A 16,077-nucleotide genomic window follows, 5' to 3' on the forward strand; every position below is an offset into this window, starting at 1 on the left:
TACCAATCAAAATTGATAAAACAAGTGAAACATAAATTGAGTAAATAAAATACAAATATGCTTCAAGTCATATTTTGTAAAAAGTAGCTATAATATTTTTAAATATATAAGGCTCTAATGTAATATAATTGTATCATCCAAAATGAAAGACTAAAGTTTGCCCTAACCCTTTCACAAGCTCCTGAACTCAGCCGTAATCTTCCCTAAACCCTAACACCATTTTCCTAACCCTAACCCTATTGAACCCTAATTTGAGCCCTACCCTAAATATAATTCTTCCTCTTGGACAATGGTCCACAAACCTCTCCTCAGGTACCCCCAGGCAGATCCAGGTATTTGATATGCTCCACTTCAAGCACACCTGATACAACTAATCAAGCCCTTGATTGATTGCATCAGGTGGGCTTGACGTGGAACACATTAGATACCTGAATCTGGGTGTGGGAACTCAAGTAGACATTTGGAAGCCACTGCCCTGTAGTTCTCTTGATGTCTCATTTTTCCTAAGCTTGAGAATGGATACGCAGCATATCCTCTTTCTAACATCCTCAGGTAGTGCCTTGAATAGAAATGACCCTTGTAGTCTGCAATTATTTAAAATTCACAATACCCAGCAAAGCATTTTTTCCAATAGAACCATTTATTGAATGAAGGTATATACAAAAGACAATTACAAAAGCAAAGATCGATGTCCCAGTGTTTCCCTATGTTCCCTAAGTCACAAAATTTCTAAATGAAACTCAAAAAGGCCTCATTCTCATTTCTGAGAGTAAAAAAAAAGGCCACAAACACAGTCTTGCTGATCGGACACTTCGGTTCAGCGTGTTTCTACAAGCATCATGTCCACAGTGTTCCAAGCAGAAAGGAAACTTCCTCCTCTGAGCACCAGGGGATCCAGTTGTGTTACCACAATGGCTCTCCATCCCTGAACAAGGTACTCCAGGCACTTTTTCATGTGTTCATGTTCCACTGGTATATTTCGAGATGCTGCAGTCCGCTGTTCCGCATCCTCATTTCAGCAAGATCCTCCAAGTTCCACTGCTAACTGCTACCAGCATTGTGGACTTGGACGACTCTATGCCATCAAACCAATCAAAATCAAATGTACCAAGAAAATATTCCTCAAGTTGTACAGACTGAAGCCACAGTAGCTGGGCACTAGTTAAAGAAGCCCTAGTCTATGAATTCCACCTTAATCAGATTCCTGTTTTTTTTTCTACAGTCGGTGTTTTTATATGACTTTATTTGATTGCATTATGTTTTTTGTCCCCAAAGGCCTGGCTTTCACTACCCAAACTAATGTGACAATGGAATATCCATTTTCACTTTACACTGAAATTCTGATCATTGTAAAGAATCATTTTGGTTTTGCATGCCAGCCAATGTACTTGCCAGTTGAGGCAATATACATGACTGGAACAATGTGTTACAGGTTTGCTGAAATATGGATTCTTTAGATTTAACCAGGATACTGACATACTGTACACTCACTGGACTGTATACAAAATATTTTATTTGTGAGCTCTGTACATGAACACAATTAAGGTACAGCAGTGTGTAATTAAAATGACTATTCATTTACTTATTTTTAACTGGCTACTTTAATCAATAGACAACCTCCAGTTCATGGAGATAATACTAAGGAATTAAGTGCATTAGTTTCAAATAAGACATAAAGGGCCAATATGTAATAACAATATTGGCTAGAAAGCACTTTTCTTGTTTTGTTTTAGTGTAAAACCTGTCTTTGCTTAAAAAAAAAACATTTGTACAAGAATTACAAATTTAGCAGCGTAGTGGTTTGTCGAAAAATCTTTTCGTAAGTGAAGTATACTGTGTTAATTCACAACGTCCAGCCAACAAACACACAATATATTAAATAAAAACACCACAAGGTCAATTAATCTTTCAAATTGGAATGGAAAAGGCCAAAAATGAAACTGAAAGGTAAGTTGTCAGTTTTACAAGAAAATGTTTCTGTTCCAGGAAAAGTTTATGATTTGCATTGAGTTCAGTTATGGTCTTGTCACCTTCAAGGCAGCCAATGAAAATTCATGAAACGACTGTACAAGTAAGACACTGTGGACGATTTGTTGTTCCCAGGCATTTCTGAGCACCTGTCAGTACACCAGGTACTTTAACTCAGAATAGATGAGCGGGAACATAACTGTACAAGCGCGGTAGAGAATCGCCCCGCTTTTAACAAATGCCCGAGGCTTCGTCAGCCAGGACTCTGACTTGAAGCTGAAGTAGATTGCGTACAGTGCCACTGCAAAGAAGTGGCCAATCAGAGTCATCGGTTTTGGTGTTAGCCTGTTGAAAGAAAGAAACAACAGCACTGAAAATGGAGCTAACGATATGTAGCTGTGCCAGTGTGCACTATATCATCTGTCCAGTTTAAACCTGTATTATTGAAAAGTGCTGCAAATGGATAAATTGTGTACTGACTGCTTAACTTCATCAGCTGTACATAAACAGAAATAAACTTACACGGACAGCAGTCCGATCGGGCCAGCAATGCACTCTCCTCCAAGCTTGAAGTAATGGAAGCAGGCCTTTCTGAGCTCATGGAGGGAATCTGGAATATAAAGGTAGTTCATGCTATTTTAAAATGGCCACTCATAAAATGTGAAGTTGACAGTAAATGATTTAAATAATATATTTGAAGTGATCACATGTAAGTATGTGGGTAAGGATGCATATGCACTGTATGCATTTATGTGCATCCTTGCATGTTTTATGTACTTTTTTGCCCTATTGTTTTTGCTTTTCTTTCTATGATGTTGCCATATAGTAATAATCCAAGTCAACCTGTATAGAGTTTGGGGCATTGATATGCTTTGAATGCATGAATACAAAATCTGAAATAATAATCATAAAAAAATTATCTGGATAATAATCAGGACACCAAGTAAATGGTACAGGATACTCAAGTATTTAGGGGGCAAACGTAGTCAAAGGAGGGTTGGGAAAGAATCGAGTCGGTTTGGCACAACATGAATGTTTGTACTGAAGTGTGAATAAGCCAAGAGCAGATCATTACACACGCTGATCAGTGGTTTTGATTGGAATGTGCTTTGACACATGGAGTGCAGGTCTGTCTTTTAAAATCTCTGACACGTGCTTGATTCATTGTCCGTAGCTGTGCCATGCTAGCAAAACACACAGCGTGCCCCTGATATATCTGAAGATACCCTTATGGTGCTCTCTGATGCATTGAGCATAAGTATCACACTAAGCAGAGAGGTACAAACCATCTTCAGCCAACATTTCAGCTGAAGCAACTGACCAAAAGACATGACCAGAAGCTGTTCTTGATGGGTAGGTGGCACCCATCTGTCCACATTTAACAGTAACAGTGTTAAATCAGTTTTGTGTTCTGAGGCTCTCACTGGACAGGCTGAATCATAGTTGCAATCGCATTGTGAGGAGCATCTGTTAAATTCCCTGGCTTGGTGTTAAGAACAGTTGCCACAATGATCCAATAAGCTGGGTCATTCTTCAGTCCCTTACTGTACTTTAGACATGGAAAAATCTATTCAAATATCCTATCTAATTAGAAATGTTTTTTTTGTTTGTTTCTTTACAAATCTGTATAATGGAAAAAATATATTTGTAGTGGTAGAAAATGCATCTATTTTTACTAGTAAAAAAGGCACAACTGTTTCTATTTGTCAAACCTGAGAAACATTGATTGAATCCTGGGCTAACAGACAAATTGAACAAGGTTGTTGAAGATCTCAAAAAAGGCTAGTGTTGGGATGGTTTTTGCAAGCATATTAATAAAGAATATTCCAGATGGTATCCCACAATTCTCATCTTCCCAGAAGGTTGCGCTTACCGTCAGTTGCAGCAAACAGCTCATACAGGGCCTGTGCCAGCACATTCACCACAAACGAGTGTGATGACTTTCGCTCCCAGTGGAATTTCTTCTTTGCCTTTTGACAGGAAATATGGAGACAAATTGCAGATCATGCATCTCATTTCTTGAATTCACAGTTGGCACTTCAAGCAAGAGACTTGTCATATGGTACATTTTAAAGAAACAGCAGTTGCTGTAATACAGAGAGTGTACTCATATTAAGACACTATAGTAAGTGTACGCACTTGTTCATGCAGTGCTTGTAAAAAATAATGAAGTTTATTGATAATATGTATATCAGTGAGAAGTACATATTGTTTTGAACAATGAAAGAGCTTACTGCTAATTAGTGTTTATTGATGGCAAGTGGTACTTCTTGAGAATGAAGCAGTGCTTAATCACAATAAATGAGAGCATTTATAATAAAGCAGCGTTTCCTCATAATCAGTGCTTAGTGATGATAGATAAGTCATTATTGGGGTTAAAGCTGTGCTTGGTATCAATAAATGCAATAAACCTGTGGCTGAGTGTACAGCCTCTCTTTTCTTCCTTTAAAATGTACTGCTGATTTGTATAGTCAGAGCCAAGAGACCCAGATTGACATGCAGTGGTTTGTGGTCATATGTATTGTGCCACCCTGTATTGGGAGGTGTGCCTATACAAAATGTGATTTTCCAGTATTTTAAGTGTTTTTCCACATTGTAGGAATATGATTATTAAGATTTTGATTTAGATGTACCTGCAGCATGGCCGTGTCATCATAAAGATCTGGAATGTTCTTCAGCAGGCCCCTCCATATCCTGACATCATTGAGCACCACGCTCATCCCTCCCCCTGTCAGAGGGTGCCTCATGTTGTATGCATCTCCCAGTAGTAGGACTCCTGGCCAAGAGAATGCAAATACTTCACTTATCTGCCCTGGCCTTATGGGAAATGTAGTTTATTCTGGGAATCAGCACCCACTGAGACAGTAGCATGCTTTAAGATTAATGTGTTTATTGCTGAGTGAATTAAATATAAATACTAAAGGGTTTTCGTATTCTTCCCTTTTAAAAAACTGAAATATAATAGTTTGACCACACGTCTGCAAATATTAAAGCCAAAATGAAACAGCCCCAAATAATCAATACATCAGGTTAATCAATTTTAGAGGTCAGTGCAAATTATTTATAGATTAAAGATTTTAAATATGATCAAATGGGATTTAAATAGGATTTTAAATATGATGACATTTCAGAGGACTGCCATGAACAAGTCTCCTAACAAGTCTCCTCTGCAGCCTACCTGGTTTATTCACAGGCGACGGGGGAAGAAAACTGGCTGGCATGGACCTCAAGCGATCATTTTGCAGAGCCACCATGAAAGGCTCTTGAAGGTGCTCTGAAGAAGCACAAGAGATGGTCAGTTAGACAAACACAAAAGCAGACTCTAACACACTAGGGGAATAACATAAAGTGCCGCTACATTTGGATTTGTAGTCCAAATTGGATTGAACTCCGTAGCCCACAAAACTCCAAAGCACAGCTTCCTGAAGTGTAGCACCATGATCTCGACAAAGACGAGTCCAATCTCATTTCACACGGAACACATACATGTCTGTTTCTATCTCAGGAAGTAGCCCTCACACAGATATACACCAGGCTCTGATACATATGGAAGTACAAGAGAAATGGTAATATATATATTCAGTAATTCACTCATTGGACTTCTACATATTATGGGCAATTGCGCAATGTAAATATCAGCAAGTGGGCTACCAGAAGATTATCTATAACTGGAGATCCTTACATTTTCCAGTTGAGAAAGCCAGAAGTCTTGAGTCTCTAGAGTTTCCTCTTTGTTGTCTTACCTGGAAGCTGAGGGTGAATTTTTTCCACCATGTATTCTGTTAGGTTTCTGGGCATCTCCCCTCGGATGTCAACCAGGACTCTGGTGTCAGTGGAGGAGATTTGGTAGATGAGGACTGGGCTTGGGTTGGCTAGCACCAGTTCAGCATGATTTGGCTTAAACTGAGGAGAATCCTGGAAAAAACATTTTTGAATTTCCCAATCACCCATTGTTCAGATGCAAAGACAGATACATCTCACCCGAAAAATGGCCAGTATCATTTATTTGAATACATATTTAAGACCGTAGTCCTTGTAAAAAACAATCGGCTTTTATGTGAAAACTTAAAACTATTTACCCTCATTATGCACCCAACAAAGTGAGAGGATGTTTTCACTTTTCCAGACACCAAAGTCTTCCGAAACTTCGAAAAGCAGCCATCTGCGACAATGGTCAGAGGAGCCCAAATTTCCTGTGAGAGATCAATCAGAATATTGGCGCAAAAGGAGGACAGAGCACGGTGAGATTCCTACTTCGGTAGGAACTTATAAGGAAGCTCTAAATGAAGTGCACTTCACCAACTCATTAAAATACACATTCACATATGCATCTAATCTATATCAAAAAATTCAACTAGTGCAATGTCACTGTAAGTCCAATATAAAATATACTTTGGCAGTGCAACATAATGGGTCAATCCTATTTTACTTCAACCCTGCTGTTTTATGAATACATTTCACCATACATTATGTCACAGTGAGCAGCACATAAAAATGGTGTACTGAAACACAGGTGCTCACCTTAGTGTCTCCACTTTCCTTGTCCCTGTACTGAATACCAATGACACAGCCATCCTCCTCTTCTAGGCTGGTCACAGTACCTTCAATAAATGTCACACTGCAACAAAAATACATGTTCAGCAAATAACATCATACTGTACCAACTGATCTTAGATTCATAAGATTGAGATGACCCTTCACTAGGGTCTTCAGGATATTCAAATCCTGATAAACTGGGGAATCACTTGTACTACAAAAATGGCACACCAATGGCATTTAGTAGTATTCAACACAGAAAACAGATATCCTTGTAATCTTGATCAATTTTTTAAATCAGAATTGAACAGTCTGATGTTTATTTCTAAAATTCTAAACGAATCCAAGGGAACCTGTTTAATTGAATTGAGATATTGGACAACAAATCACTGGCCCTGTGCTGATTCCAATGTGTACTCTTACATACTAGTACGCACAAACTAACAGAAGTTAGCTCCTGCTATACCATGCATAGTGCCAGAACTCAAGGACACAAAAGCGAGTATGCATCAAAAGATGGAAATTGACCCCCCATGGAGGGATACATTATCCATACTTGCCATTTGAGGCTATTTATTCAAATTTAAACAAAGAAGTGGCAAGTGATGAAGAATTGTTTTGGGGTCAGAGGTCAAGATATTTTTCTCTGGGTTTTCAAAAAAAATTGACAAGAATCATTTAGAATTTATTTTGAAATTGATCAGGTGTGATCAATATACATCCAAGGTCAAAGTTCCTGCAATGTTGCTGATGTGGAAGTGGATTCCAGAGCTGACCACTCTTTTCCCTTCTGCATATTCGCACAATACCCAGCATTCTGCGCAGTACATAACACACGGTGCACTACAGCATATGGCCTGTAGCCGTACCTAAAATATGATGCTTCATGTAAACGGTTTTTATGTTAAATGCATTCCTGAAAACGCAATATAGATGTCCAACCAAACATTTCCCTTGGTTTTAGATCTCCGTCCTTTAGTCTGCACTCCCATGAGCCTCGGCAGCCCGCGAGTCTTACTTGGGCTCTGCGAGGGCGGCCCGGCGCAGCCCCATGATGAAACGTCCATGGTGGAAAGCGCGCCCGCATTGGATGGTATCCTCCTCACACGGGTAGGGGATCTCCACCTCCGCGCAGCTCTCCAGGTCGTGGATTACGTAGCCTTTTACGATGTGAGCATCCAAACCCTCCACAGAATCTGTGGGAAGGCAATTCAGACACAGCTCACTTGAGGGGTCGTCGTCTTTGTTTTCATTTGCATTCATAAGACATTTGCTAATGACGTCTTCCCCTAATGAGGGCTATATGTTGAAATGTGTTGTTTTTTGTTTATGTTTTTACATCGTAAAAGCAAAAAACCTGTTGTAATATGAGGCAAAAGTTTATTTATCGTTTGCCACAAAGATGAGATGAGATGGTGAGCATTTATGGATGCTTTTCTCACTGCCACAGCACTGCACCCTTGAACTGGCCTGGTTTAAAAGGATGTTGTGGCAGCATCTTCCTCCAGTTCTTAACTACTCTGAAGTCTGAATCTACTTGGTAATTGTCAAATCTTTGCAGAAATAGCATACACTGTGTTGGGAAACTCACTTGCAAGGCCAAGCTCCTTGAGTGCACGGTATCCCCCAGGCTGCAGCAACTCCCCAACGATCCTGTCGGGCTCCCGTAGGTCCCTTTCGATCACAGTGACTCTCCGACCGTCACGTGCCAGCACCGCGGCAATAGCAGAGCCCAGTACGCCGGCTCCTACAATGATGACGTCAGGTTCTGACGCAACAACGGTGGCCTGGCCCGTACATGATGAATTCTTCAGGTCCACCCTTTTCCTCCGACTAGATTCCTTAAATCGGAGGAAAAAAACTTATGTGACGAAAGCATTCAGAAAATATCTGTGCCTGGTGTTGTAGGCTAGTTTTGTAGGCTGTATACATAATTATAAATGGAAATGTTATCTGTCTGCATCTAAGTAAAGTGCATTGTGCTTTATATTTAAATATCTGCTGCATTTTGCAGTATAAAATGTTTTGTTGTTTTTTTTTTCCTGAAATTGAAAGTGTAATTATTCTGAAATGTTCCAGTATTGTGAATCAAGCTCTAGCGTATGCTACCAATCAACATAATAAATAGCCTAAATAAATGAATAAATATACAGGAGACAGTACGTTTTGTCGTGTAGCCATTTTGTACAAGTGGCATTATTATTTAGAATTACTATATTCGCCATAGATATCAATTGTATAGAAGACTATGGACGTCAGCATACGGGTCAATATTTCATATTCAGTTTTGTATTCCAATTCCGCCTTTTCCATTGTGGATATACTATACGCCAAAATACATAATACATTTGTTTCTGAATAAGTTTTAAGACTGAATGAACATCTGAAGTAAGACAAAATAATTATATACAAGTTCACTTAATTTTCTGACAAAAAAACAAAAGAGTAGATACCTTTTTTGGTGAGCCGTTTCTAATGCTGGTACAGTCTGTTGGTGAGTTGAAGAACCGCTTTGCCAGCGGCAGAGAGGCCAACAGTTCCAGTGGTAAACGCAAAATCTGCGGTACTTTGTGCGTCTGTCCATGGCGATACCTTGCATAAGATAGTAACAAGCCCACGGTGAAGAAAACCAGCGCTACCAGAACAAGCTCTTTGTGGGCATAACTCAAAACGGCATCGCATTTTTTATAAACGTAGGTGAAACTTGCAATTCCCAGAAAGGTCCACATGACTACCAAATTATTACTCCAATGACAGAAAAGAAATAAAAGTAAGCAATAAAATTGCATATGTAAACTACCTACAACTGTAAAACAGATCTAAACACAATGCGTTGTAAATTAAAAATCAGATGAAAATTTGAGAAAGTGCAGTAAAAAAAAATTACAAAGGGGAAAAACGATATATAGGCTAGTCGTTAGTTTAGGCAATGTGGCGCTTTGGCACGATATTCTGTAGCTTTACAATGAAACTATCATTTTAAATAAGGCATAATTCTATTTTTGTGAAATAAATGAAAAACAAAGGCAGCTTTAATCCATTTCGTGAACATAATCCAGTTTCAAGACAGTTTCCAATGAGCGGCATGCCTGCCGGTGCGCTAGTTTCAGAGGATGTTGAATATTTTATGATAATGAGAAAAAGAAACAACCTCGCGTGTTCAGACTTTCAGTCCCGCCCTCGCAGTAAGTGAATCTACCAATCAGAGGCTAATCACCAGTGAGCAGAGCTCACGCTATCTGGCCATTGGCCAATCCTGAACTGCTGAAAGGAGAACTGACTATCAAAACGGTAGTATGATGTGATGTCACTGGAAAGGTTGATCAGCTGGCACAATGAGATTGTCTATTTAAAAAAAAAAAAAAAACATCGGGTCTGTCTATGACAATACAATGTAGCCTATCACATCGCACATTTCCACCAGACAGAAAACACCGAGCGACTCTGAAATCTGACACGCAGGAAAAATTGGCGTGTTTTAAGTAGAAACAGCAAAATAAGATTTAAAAAAATTAGATTCTTCTAGGAGTCTGATCCGGAATGCATTGCACACAGTCCAACACACCGCGTCGTTAAAATGTAATAGTACAATATCGGATTGCCGGAGATTAGTTTTGACCTATGATTTAGTTACATTCATGAACGGAACTGTAGTCTGCTTACGTTATCCATATGTAAATGATGAGAGGGCTTATATCGGTGAAGAATTCGATCTGAAGGTGGGACAATGATTTTGGCCTTGGGCAAATGACACTATATTGCAGATTTGAATACATGCATGTACGCCTATTTTGGTTACTCTGAGTGTGTTGCTACACGATAGGCACTTGCCCTAGCCTATTATGGAAAACAAATACAGAACAGGACAATGATATTATGGTTTATTTACATGGAAATCAATTTTAATGCACTAAGTAGCATATACGCATAGAACCAACTGACGAATGGAAATGGAAAGTATGGGCTCTGTAAGGGATATTATAGCGAGGTGATGAGACCCTGAACAATTTGGTTTGAGATTCTTTATAAGGAAGTTAAGCAAATAAATTCCAGCAAACTAAATTCCAGAATCTGTGGTCACATTTTCTTTAAGTTGCAAGAACGTGAAACCGATTGAGAATGTTTGAAGCATTACGAGAAATTGAGAAATTCAAAATGCAATATAGAAAAGCGTCAAAATGCCGATTTTTAAAAAATGAACTATTCTACATTTAAGTAGCTGGAGATCACGTTGAATTCGAATCAGGTTTATATCTTGCAGTTCCCTATGTTCTGTCCTTCCCTTTAGTTGCGCTGGCGCGGTAGGCTATCACGAACATACCGATTCCTCAGTGCGGAAAATGTTCATTCATGCAATAGAAATTTACGGTTTCTGCCGATAGAAAGAAAATCACAAAAACCAGCCGAGACTGTAGCCTTTCATGTCTGTACTTGACAGCACGCGAGACCGACGCAGGCGCTCCCTCGCGGTCCGTCTGTGGGATGTAGACGCTTATGGAAGGCAATTTGAGTTTTGCTCTAATGGCCTTCCATAGACGCGGACCCATTTGGCGTTCCATAGGAAAGCGACAGAGGTCTAAAGAGTGCTGTCTGGGGGAGTTTGAGACCCCTGCTTTAGATCAATACACTTTTGTTTTTAAATCCAAAAGATGAAATAAGAGCGCAATACAATTTTGTTCATTCATTAGCCTACTTTGCATGAAATTGAATTGCTGCCAAAAGTTGACTAGTTAATAGCCTATCGAAACAAAGCCTGTGACTGTAGCTCTATTGGTGATGAGACCCTGAACAATTTGGTTTGAGATAAATAAATTAACCCGTTAAAGTTAACTTCCATCAGCAAACACCATCTCACCGATGAAAGTGATATGCTAAAAAGCTTGAATATGTTCCCCCCACGGGAATGATAATTGTGTTTTTTAACCGTTGACGTGCTGTGGTGACATTAGTACTCACTGTCCTGCATTTGCGAGCCAAATAGTAGTACACACCCACAGTAGTTCTGTGGGTGAAACAGGTCGAAGTCTGGGACTATATCCAGAAGTGTCACGTAAAAAAAAAAAAAACCTTAACTGAACTGGAAAACCCCATTATGGAATAGCAGAATGTTCATGCTCATTTGTCATTTGTCATTTTTTTTTTCTTTTCAAGTTTTTGCATGTCAAAATATGTAATGACAAATATGAGATATACTGTAAAATATGCACATGTGGAGTGCTGTGTAGTGGTTAGCAAACCCACTGGAGGGCGCTGTCGTTGCAACCGTGAGGGGGATAGGTAAGTATACAGCTGTTTATATAGAAAGCATAACATACATTCTGTAAGTTCCTCAGGACAAGAGTGTCAGCAAAATACAGAAGAAGGAAAAAAACATTATTTGTACTCCTAAAAATAGCTGATGTTGTACCCCTAAAAATATTTGTAATACAGCTAGCTGGGTTTCATTGGGAGGACAGAGGCAAAGCATGAGTTGGATCGACGGATTCAAACCTGCAACCCCAGGCTCTGCCCTCCCTTCCTCCCCTTCTGGCCTCACGTTGCACTGTGAGCCTTCACATGAACAAAAGTGGGCGGAGCTTCAACATGCTGCAAGTCACTTAGGGGTTTGAACCAATCATTGTGCTTTTCAGCTGCCGACAGCCAATAGCCATCATCTGATACAATGTTGATGAAAGCTTCACCCATTGCCACACCTTCACTGTTCCTTCAGTTTTGTCAGAGGTTTTTGATCCTTTAGTGCGTTCATTTATAAAATACATTTTACTTTACTACACAATTTCAACATACCAATCAATAAAGCAAAACACCAGATAAAATATGTTTTTTTAGGCAGGAGATGGTAAATGGACTGCATTTATATAGCACTTTTATCCAAAGCGCTTTACAATTGATGCCTCTCATTCGCCAGAGCAGTTAGGGGTTAGGTGTTAGGTGTCTTGCTCAAGGACACTTCGACACGCCCAGGGCGGGGTTTGAACCGGCAACCCTCCGACTGCCAGACAATCGGTCTTACCTCCCGAGCTATGTCGCCTCTAGATAAATGCGTATAATAGCAGAAGGGTGTGATATGAATCTGAGGTTTCTACTGATTGCAGCTGTGAAAAGATTACACTTCTGCAGGGATGATAAAAAACAGTCTGACTGAACCTCATCCAGACAAATTCCTGTGCAGTGATGCTGATCAGGATGATGTCATGGAGCAGCTCTGCACAAGTGGTGTGGCCCAGCATCTAGACCAGGGAACCATGGCAACAGCATCAGCACCAGCACACTCACACCTGTGCACAGACACACAGACACACGCATGGAAATGCAATGTAACAATCCATAGGAACACTGCAGCCTCCAACCGGTCTGTCGCCATGGCGCCGTGTTCCTGTTACTACAGTGTGTGTGTGCGTGCGTATGTGAGTGTGTGTATGCATGTGTGTGTGGACGGAGTGTAGCACAGTGGGTAAGGAACTGGGCTTGTAACTGAAAGGTCGCAGGTTCAATTCCCGGGTAAGGACACTGCCGTTGTACCCTTGAGCAAGGTACTTAACCAGAATTGCTTCAGTATATATCCAGCTGTATAAATGGATACAATGTAAAATGCTATGTAAAAGTTGTGTAAGTCGCTCTGGATAAGAGCGTCTGCTAAATGCCTGTAATGAAATGTATAATGTGTGTGTGTGTGTGTGTTTGTGCGTGTGCAACCATTAAACATGAATTTGAAGGGGACCACCAACAACTTCACTTTGGATTTCAATCAGTTCACACAGTTCAGAAGCTCTATCTATAAGGCCAGTACACTTCTACACGCTGACCTCAGGTGTTATTGTATTTCATGCATAATTACTGTGTGCTTGAATCAAAATAACATTATTATTTGACCAGGGGGGACAATTTAATAGGGATACATTCCAACAGACTTACCTGATATAGGTCTTTCAATTAGGTTTTTTTTGTGATTAGTTTTAAACACGATGGAAGCATTTGATAAATATGAACACAATATACAATAAGAAGGGACAACAATTTATCCACAGAAGCAACTGAACAGAACACAAAAAAAATTCCAGTAGAGAATCCAAGAGAGAGAGAAGGAGCTGCAGGATTTGAGACAGGCTGTGCAGTCACTCAAGGTGGGTACTGACCAGAGGAGAAGACAACAGCTGGCTGCTGGAAGAGCCATTTCAGGGCTCAGTTAGGACTCTCCTCCAGTCAGCCAGTAAGGATCTCAGTGTTGGGTCACTTTCCAGCCCTGTGGGGCTCAATCCCACTGAGCCACACTGTGGAGAACTGGGACGACTGGAGCAGCAGATTGCTGAGCTGAGGAGGAGAGATGCTGGGCTGGAGCAGCTTTCACACACAGAGGACCACATCCAGTTCCTCCTGGTAACATCACTGGCTCTGACTGTCTGCACTATGTACATTGTACATACAATGTGAGGGGTGTTCCTCATTTAGAAAGATCTGCTCCTTGCATCGGCACAGGAATCTGTATTCAGACTGTTACCTGTCTGTCTGTTTGTCTCTCTGCAGAGCTGGCAGTCTTTCTGTGTCCCTTCTGGACCTGAAGACCTTCCCAGCATCACTGTCAGTCCACACGTCTCTTTTGAGGCTCTGAGGAAATCTGTCTCTGAACTGAAAGAGCGACTGGAGGATTTCTGGAGGAAGGTGGAACTGGTCAAAATTTCTGAATTAGGTTGTTAAAAAGTTGATGATTGTCAGTTTCTCAGAAAAATATTTGAAATCCATGTGTCGACATCTTCATCCTCAGCATCAAATTTGTCTATTTCTCCCTGTATATATATATTTTTGTTCTTTTCTCTCACTCTGTCCCTGCAGTGAAACAAGTCCATGCTGTAGAGTCCAAGACCAGAAAGAATTTCCTACAGTGTGAGTGCTCGCTCTGAAACTCTCATCTGAGACACACTAACATACACACACTCGCGCCCACGTAAACACACACACACACACACACACACACACCAGTCTGCTTGCCATTCTACATCTTGCAGGCGGGTAAATCCAAGTTTTATTTGAGGAAAATATGTCCTGGGATTTTCCAGAGCCATTAAGCAGAAAATTCAAAATTAAGCGTGTGACTGCCTGGATGGCAATATGCACACGTATATATTTTTAGCACTTTTTTAGGACTTTAGATTGCAGCTGGATTCAAACCAGCAATGTCACAGAGTGCAATGAGCTCATGTATAGTCCTCTACGAGCTACACCCCAAGTAACGCACCCTGTAAAGTGCACATATTTAGAATTTTCTGCAATGAATTTCCTGCCAAAGCTCTACTGCCATGGCCAGGATAAAAAAAACAGGGCCGTCAGACTGACCTTAGTGTCCTGATGGATGGTGGGTTTATGGGAAACTGCAAACCACCACTGCAGATTTGGTCATTAAAGATACTGGAACTGTGACAACTGAAAACAGTAGCAGTAACTTAGCAGGCAGGCCAGTGTTAATTACTGAGAGCCAAAAACTACTGCCTGAGCTTATTTCATTATTTATTTAAACACATACACACACACCAGCCTCTCTCTATAAGAAATAAGAATATACTGTACCATAGGTAGACTTTAGATAGACCTGTCCTCATATTAAATCTTTACCTTCTCCTCCATCAGATTCCTGTCACCTCACACTGGACCCCAACACAGCACACAGAGACCTCCCTCTGTCTGAGGGGAACAGAGAGGTGACCTATATACAAAGGAGCTGGTCATATCCTGATCATCCAGAGAGATTTGACTACTGGGCCCAAGTGCTGTGCAGAGAGGGTCTGTCTGGACGCTGTTACTGGGAGGCTGAGTGGAATGGGCTTGGGGTTTATATAGCAGTGTCATATAAAGAGATCAGCAGGAAAGGAGAGGGTTATGACTGTGTTCTGGGATGTAATAACAAGTCCTGGAGATTGCGCTGTAATGCCACCAGTTGCTCTTTCAGTCACAGTAATGCGAGCATTGAAATCTCTGTTCCCCCCTACTCCAGAATAGGGGTGTACCTGGATCACAGGGCAGGAACTCTGTCCTTCTACAGCATCTCTGACACAATGACCCTCGTGCACAGAGTCCAGACCACATTCACTCAGCCCCTCTATCCTGGGTTTTGGGTTGATTTAGGATCTTCTGTAAAACTGTATGATCTGGGATGAGAGAGAGGGAAGACTGGCTGTAATTAGAGGTAGAGAAAAACACTGCAGTGAGATTGTGTTCATTTTTTGTATGTGTAAAAGGTGTAAGGTGCAATTTTGACTACTCTAACCACCACATTGAATCTTTGTCTCTTCATTCTGGACTATTGTAATTCCACTGGCACGCACTGGTGGAGTCATTAGTATCACAAGCTGTAAATGGCAGCTGGAAAGACAACACAGCAGGCCCACAGCAACCTTCAAGACATGGGACAGCAGTCTCACAACCTCCTTATGGGAAAGAAGAGCCCGTGCATGCGCGTTTTTTTTTGATTTCGGTTTTTTTTTTTCTCTGAAGTTTTGGTTGCCATATTGGCCATTCATTTGTTCTGGAAGATTTCTTTTGTTTTGTGTTTTTGGGTGAATAAAAGGGGGTAAGCCAGCA

At 40.6% G+C, this 16,077-nt stretch overlaps 2 protein-coding genes across 2 annotated transcripts; one reads left to right on the top strand and one right to left on the bottom strand.

The window, feature by feature from the left end:
• Window positions 1-621: 621 nt before the first annotated feature.
• sqlea (squalene epoxidase a) lies at window positions 622-9,634 on the bottom strand. The gene is made up of 11 exons (XM_064338053.1): window positions 8,958-9,634; window positions 8,096-8,345; window positions 7,523-7,700; window positions 6,490-6,586; window positions 6,048-6,161; window positions 5,712-5,883; window positions 5,147-5,242; window positions 4,602-4,744; window positions 3,842-3,938; window positions 2,491-2,578; window positions 622-2,313 (listed from the first exon to the last, which is right to left on the bottom strand). Exons 1-11 carry the CDS (start codon window positions 9,291-9,293, stop codon window positions 2,121-2,123), a joined length of 1,764 nt encoding a protein of 587 aa, XP_064194123.1. The 5' UTR covers window positions 9,294-9,634; the 3' UTR covers window positions 622-2,120.
• A 2,335-nt stretch (window positions 9,635-11,969) lies between these two features.
• LOC135256019 (tripartite motif-containing protein 16-like) lies at window positions 11,970-16,077 on the top strand. The gene is made up of 4 exons (XM_064338105.1): window positions 11,970-12,070; window positions 13,746-13,881; window positions 14,029-14,191; window positions 15,127-16,077. Exons 1-4 carry the CDS (start codon window positions 11,970-11,972, stop codon window positions 15,651-15,653), a joined length of 927 nt encoding a protein of 308 aa, XP_064194175.1. The 3' UTR covers window positions 15,654-16,077.

This window comes from Anguilla rostrata, chromosome 1 (genome assembly GCF_018555375.3).
Source record: "Anguilla rostrata isolate EN2019 chromosome 1, ASM1855537v3, whole genome shotgun sequence".
NCBI classification, from domain to species: domain Eukaryota; kingdom Metazoa; phylum Chordata; class Actinopteri; order Anguilliformes; family Anguillidae; genus Anguilla; species Anguilla rostrata.

Bases quoted from the DNA above. Each gene is read 5' to 3' on its own strand.
- sqlea (XM_064338053.1), bottom strand. From the start codon at position 9,293: ATGCAATTTTATTGCTTACTTTTATTTCTTTTCTGTCATTGGAGTAAT. The intron at 4,745-5,146 runs GTAGGCTGCAGA...TCTCTTGGCCAG, and splicing joins GTCGCCTGTGAATAAACCAG to GAGTCCTACTACTGGGAGAT. The intron at 3,939-4,601 runs GTACATCTAAAT...TCCTGTCAAAAG, and splicing joins ATGACACGGCCATGCTGCAG to GCAAAGAAGAAATTCCACTG.
- LOC135256019 (XM_064338105.1), top strand. From the start codon at position 11,970: ATGAGTTGGATCGACGGATTCAAACCTGCAACCCCAGGCTCTGCCCTC. The intron at 12,071-13,745 runs GTGGGCGGAGCT...GTCACTTTCCAG, and splicing joins GAGCCTTCACATGAACAAAA to CCCTGTGGGGCTCAATCCCA. The intron at 13,882-14,028 runs GTAACATCACTG...GTCTCTCTGCAG, and splicing joins ACCACATCCAGTTCCTCCTG to AGCTGGCAGTCTTTCTGTGT.